The sequence below is a fragment of the Zingiber officinale genome, chromosome 8B (assembly GCF_018446385.1).
Source record: "Zingiber officinale cultivar Zhangliang chromosome 8B, Zo_v1.1, whole genome shotgun sequence".
In the NCBI taxonomy this organism is placed as follows: domain Eukaryota; kingdom Viridiplantae; phylum Streptophyta; class Magnoliopsida; order Zingiberales; family Zingiberaceae; genus Zingiber; species Zingiber officinale.
Window position 1 is genome coordinate 37,886,014 of NC_056001.1, and position 6,000 is coordinate 37,892,013.

Here is a 6,000-nt window from a genome sequence, read left to right on the forward strand (position 1 = left end):
TTAAATTAATAGTTCTAACGGAGTAAAAATAATTTATTTTGTTTTTCAAAAAAAAAAAAACTCTAATTGTTCTTCGGTGAATTCATAGATCGAAGAACGGATTGGTGGCGTCGTCGTCGTCCCACAGACATGAAGCCGCCACGTCGAAGTCATCGTCGTATGGCCACGGCGGAGGAGTCGACACCAGCGGCGGCGCCGATTCCGCCGTCATCACCGGCGGGCACGACTGGGACATGCTCAACAAGGACCCGCCTGCCTGGACGTCGCGGGAGCTTGCGATCTCGGTCGGCGGCGGCGGCGGCGCTGTCGTAGCGTTGTTAGTTTCGCCGCCGTAGAGAAGCGCTGGCGGGTAGTTGTAAGAGGCAGTGGCAGAGGCAGCGGAGAGGGTGGGCGGGAGCATGGGGAAATAGTGGAAGCCGGCGGGGCGGGGGAGGAGAGGGCGGAGAGTGGCGGTGGAAGAGGAGGCGGTAGTGGCGGCGGCGGCGGCTGAGCAAGGGAGGTCAGGGCGGTTGCCGGCAGCCGTTGAAGCAGGTGAGCGTTGGAGGTTGAGCTGCGCGCGGGGGCCGTAGAGGATGAGGGCGGCGCGGTCGTAGGCCTTAGCAGCCTCCTCGGCGGTGGCGAAGGTGCCGAGCCACTTGCGCGTGCGCTTCCGCGGCTCCCGGATCTCCGCCACCCACTTCCCCCAGCTCCTCTGCCGGACGCCGCGGAACCGGAACTTGCCATTCTCCGGCCCGCCCTTGCCTTTCCCCTTCCCCTTGCCCTTCCCCCTCCGGTCAGTACTGGTGGCTGCGGCAGTCTCGTCGCTCGCGCTGCTTTGCGGGCTCTGTTCGACTTCAATGGGGGAATTGTGCTTCTGATCGTCCATTAATGGCGTGGGACGAAACACAGAGGTGTGCGGCGCCGGTGGCTCAAGCTCTTCGTTGTTTGGGTGGCGAGGGCGGTGGCTATACAGTATGTAGATATATATAAATATATACACATTTATAGACTGAGACGAAAAGGTTGCACAGTAGACTCGGGAGCTAGTCTACTGTAGGCTTCATGGCATCAAGCAATCCAAGTTTGGATTCTTTCCCAAGACGAATTTTAGATAAATGTTTAGTAAAAAAAAAGGAGGGGAAGTGAAATTTTGTCTGAAGTTAAATAGATAAAAATTTCAGAAGGGGAAGCAGAGGATTGAATATTTAAATAAGGGGAAATTAATTTGGATGGTGCGTGGTGTGATGAGGGAGGTTTGGAAAGGGTGAAAAGCGTGGGCGATGGTGGCCGGGGAGGAGGGCGAAGGAGGAGCTGCTGCATGAGTAGCTCCGCATCGGGAAGGGGCGAGGTTGTCCTCTGGGGAAGGGACAGCGTCATGCTTCTCTTGATTATGGGCCAGCCACCGCGCAGTGCGCCGCCTCTGTTTTCTTTTGCCATTTTACAGTCCCTGTTATGTGATGAAGTAGCGAAGAGAGTACGCTGAGTGGAATGAGCTTACAGTCAATCTTGTTGTTACCTGAAGGAAGAGACGAAAGGAAAGGAAAGGAAAAAAAAAATTAGTTAACCTTATTAATTATCACCTATTTACTTCCATGAATTTTTTTTACCCATTATTAAAATAAATTAAAAAATACATAAAACCTAAAATCCCAACACAAAAAGTGGAATAGGAGGTAAATTTTTATTTTTTATTTATTTAATATAAAAATTAATTAATTAAATAAATTTAAACAACTCAACAAAAAATATATATATATATATATATATTCAATGTATTAATATCTGTGAACAAATAAATTTAAACATCTATATATTCAATTTATTAACATTCATAATTATATCCATTAATAAAATTTTTATAAATTTACTAAATAAATAAATTTATATTACCAAACTCAATAATTAAATAAATAAATTTTTAAAATAAAAAATTGTAAATAATTAAATAAAAAATTTAATAACATCTAAATAAACTATCTCAAATCAAGCTCATCAAAAAAAAATTAAATTAAGCTTAAATAATCATTTTGACGAATTAATTAATTTTAGGTTCAAACAAGCGTCTCCGTTTGATTGATTTACAGTGGAATGCGCTTTCGCTCAAATCCAACTCTACAGTTAAATAGAGAGTAAAAAGGAACACAGACTGGACAAACTATTCTCATTGCTTGGTATTATACATTTTAAAAACTCGTTCTTGTCCACTATATACAAAATTCCATTGTTAAGCTTCCTCTCATTGGCCTAACTGGTGCAGCCTTAAATGGGCAGAGTTTACACTAGGCCGATAGATCACTTCATCGGATAACAGGATGTTGCCGAATCTTAGAGAATTGGACATCACCACTAAGAACTGAACTGACAAATTTCTCCACTGCTTCCAGGGTTAGTATGTCTGTCAAAGTGGCAAATTTCCCCTTCTTAGGCTTGTAAGCTACCAGCAGCGCGTCCGAAGTCTTGAACCCAGATTTGTCAAAAGCATACAGGATCGACGACTGCTTGTTGCCATCCAACATCGAGTATGATATCGAATCCTTACTGCTCCGAGCATGGTTCGGTCGCCTAACTAATGTTTTCCGAGAGATCTATGTGACAATGCAGAAAATTAATTTTGGCATCCAAACAAAAGCTCTTAGTTCACAATAGCAAACAAAAACTTGAAGAGTTGTTCAGAATGGGAGAGCAACATTCTAACCTCAGAAAGAATTGTTTCTAATTTCTCTCTTGACTTTGATGACCTAAAGACACCAATAATGCACAAGGCATTATTGTCTCCACAGAGATTATCAAAGTTCAGAGCTGTGACCAAAGGAATATTTCGCCCTTGTTCATTGTCGACGGGTTTCTTGGCTTTATTGAGAGTCGCCTTCGTATTTTTCTTCTCAAAACTTTCAATCAAGGTTTTTAAATCTTCAATCCCCGATTTCAGGTCTTTGACAGTAATCCCTTGTTTCAGAACATTTATCTCGCCATCTACTAGTTGACCAACAACAGATGGTAGCTTCTTGATGCCTAATCTTCTTAAGGCAGGATGAGAAACATCATGAACCTACAAAATAAACAATCAGATAAAAAAGATATAAACTTAAGCGATAATATGAACTGCAGCAGTGAAAATGAGACACCAACCCTTAATTGAGTATAGAAAATTGTTGAATTAATATCTCTTGTAATCCAAAGTCACTTTACTAAGTTGTCTTCTTTATTCATTTTTCATATTAATCAGGGTTATTGATATCACCATATTCTAGTCTATAGCTAATAAGAAAAGAACTGCCAGGCTTACCTCTGCATCATAGAACAAAAACCTTTTCCGGTATAAGCCACTTATGACACGCCACATTACTGGTGTATCTTTCTTGGTTGAGAGTAACAACAGCTTAGGAAGATTCCCTAAACTATCAGAAGAAAAATCAAACTGATCGAGCTCTATTCTTCTAGAAAACCTGGGAAGATGATCGAGACAGAAGCTTTTCAAACTACGCTCCTCAAGGTTGCCACTGTATTCAACCAGCGAGCCTCTTTCACTAGATTTATAAGAATAGATGAAAAGACGGCCTGACTTTGAAAGAGACACGCCCAAGTCCTTACATAGTGATTGCTTATTGCAATCAACTTTACCAGCCTGCAGAGAGGAAAATGATAGTTAGTGCTCCTTACACAAATTTAACATGAGGTTTGCAGAATGTTGCATGAGTATTTGAAGATTTACCTTTATACCTCCCGATAATGAACTGATTACATCCTCGACAATGGACTCAAGTATGTGGTATCCTTTGGCAGAAGGTGTGTAAAACAACAAAACCCAGGTCAATCCCTGGTCCTTTATTTGTTTGTTGAAAAACTGTAAATTAACATCTTGAATATTTGCAGGAGAGGTTTGAGAGTTCGGTCCGCCAGGGCTACTAGAAGTAAAACCATCATGCTGGTTTCCACTCTTTATATCACTACCAAAAAAATTCGAGAATAAATCGCCAAAGCCGAAACCAAATGGGTTCCCACTAACATCAGAGTTGCCACCAAAGGAGAAGGAAAATGTCTTAGCATTTCCTTTGCCACCCGTTGTCTGCCATCCACCAGTATTAGAAGTGAAGTAACTGCTTCCTGGTCCTCCAGTGGTAAAGTATGTTTGTCCTTCATTCCCAAAATTACCTCCATTAAATCCTGGGTTGCCCTTCTCATCTCCATATAAATCATAGTTTTTCCTCTTCTCTTCGTCAGAGAGGATTTCATAGGCTGGAACAACAATACAGCAAACCCGTTAATATATGAATGATGGATTTTCAACCATTTTCTTTTTTCTTCTTGAATTACAAAAGAATAAATTGTTAAAGAGTGATATGGAATTCCAAATATTCTAACCTCCCTTCTAAATTATAAGAAAAATGAAGTTGACTTGAATAGGATTGTGAATGGAAGTAAAAAAAACTTAGACGTCAACCAATAATTGCAAATTTTGAGTGCTATAAAAAACAGAAACAGGAACATAACTAGCCAAAATTATTACCATTGTTTATCTCTGCAAATTTTTCTTGTGCACCCTTATTTTTATTCTTATCAGGGTGATATTGAAGAGAAAGCCTGCATAACCAAAAAAAAAAAAAAAAATAGAACAAAGAAAACATACACACCAAATGGTAATGACCATGAAAAAAATGTTATTTAAAGGATGAAAACATACTTGTGAAAGGCTTTCTGAATATCACGCTGACTAGCACTTTTATCAACTCCAAGGACCTGAAAGAAGAAAAAGATGAGGGATGTGCACATCTTAACTGACAAACTGAACAAGTAACAGAGAACAACAAACTTAAAACTGAGAAAAATTGACATCTTTCAGTCTTACAAATGGGTAAAAGACATTTCTTGGGAGTTATACAACAAGTTCACCGTATTATACAACAAAGGCATCGATCTTGGGAAATCCCTACTTAAATTGTTATCGTTGGCATGGAAGCTTCTCATGAAGCCTCATTAGAAAGATCCGAGCTATCTACCAATTTCATGCTACAGGTATGTGGTTATCCGCACAATGAGCAGCCAATTCAACACAAAATCTGCCCCGGATTCAAACAAAAAGACAAACAAACAAACAGAAGTTCCCCATAATGCCCAATAAATCGAATCAACATCATAAATCTGTAAGAAAAAACCTAAACCTAAAAAAGATAAACCCCAGATACCTTATAGGGATCGACAGCGGCTTGGGCTTGACGAGAGCAGAAGAACAGGAATAAGATCAGGAACACTATGCGAAGCATCATTCCAGCGATCGAACAACTCGATCTCCAACCTTCATTCAAATCGATGGGAAGGGTCCGAGAGCGCGACCCTTAATAACGAGGGCGTCTTCTTATGGATCTCCTCGTTCCCGTATCATCGCAGCATCGAGAATGTTCTGGACGTCAGCCGACGTGGCAGAAAGGTGAGCTTCCAACGAAATCGACCAATGGGATCGCAGAACACAAGTAGTAGAATCCGAAACACCGAACAGGAAACCACCCAATCTAGCGTTGGATTTTCAAGTCAACTGCGATTAAAAATTTCAGTATATTTTACTAGTATAATTTTTTTCTGTTTTTTTCATGGATATTATTATCATTTGATGAGCGAAGGGGAGTAGTGCAATGATAAAATTATTTTTTATCTAATTTTAAAATTATAAATTTAAATTATGAAAATAACCTCTATAAGATTGTATATAATAGATAATCCGACTCTTCTCGAAATCCCACATTAACTGAAACTCAATTAATTAGGCTGTCTTTTATATTATTTGATGAATATTATTTCTTAAGAAAAATATACGTCTGTGGTTCAATCTTGTATAATTGAGCCTCAATTACACTCCACTTATACTTTAGTGAACTAATGTGGCACATCGTATTCTTCTAATACACTTAATTTTTAGTTTGTGAATGTTTAACCATTCTTAATTTATATAATATTCTACTTCTACATTGCTCAACTTGTTGACACATTTTTACTTTAATTTCTCACAAGAAACATTGCTCCTCTCGG

At 39.8% G+C, this 6,000-nt stretch overlaps 2 protein-coding genes across 2 annotated transcripts; both read right to left on the reverse strand.

The window, feature by feature from the left end:
* Positions 1-82: 82 nt before the first annotated feature.
* LOC122013695 (ethylene-responsive transcription factor ABI4-like) lies at positions 83-865 on the reverse strand. Its single transcript, XM_042569932.1, has one exon. The coding sequence runs from the start codon at positions 863-865 to the stop codon at positions 83-85; it is 783 nt and encodes a 260-aa protein (XP_042425866.1).
* A 1,261-nt stretch (positions 866-2,126) lies between these two features.
* Positions 2,127-5,361, reverse strand: LOC122016302 (dnaJ protein ERDJ3A-like). The gene is made up of 7 exons (XM_042573551.1): positions 5,163-5,361; positions 4,661-4,716; positions 4,487-4,560; positions 3,692-4,215; positions 3,266-3,604; positions 2,675-3,028; positions 2,127-2,564 (listed from the first exon to the last, which is right to left on the reverse strand). The coding sequence occupies exons 1-7, from the start codon at positions 5,241-5,243 to the stop codon at positions 2,277-2,279; spliced, it is 1,716 nt and encodes a 571-aa protein (XP_042429485.1). The 5' UTR covers positions 5,244-5,361; the 3' UTR covers positions 2,127-2,276.
* Between the last annotated feature and the right edge of the window lie 639 nt (positions 5,362-6,000).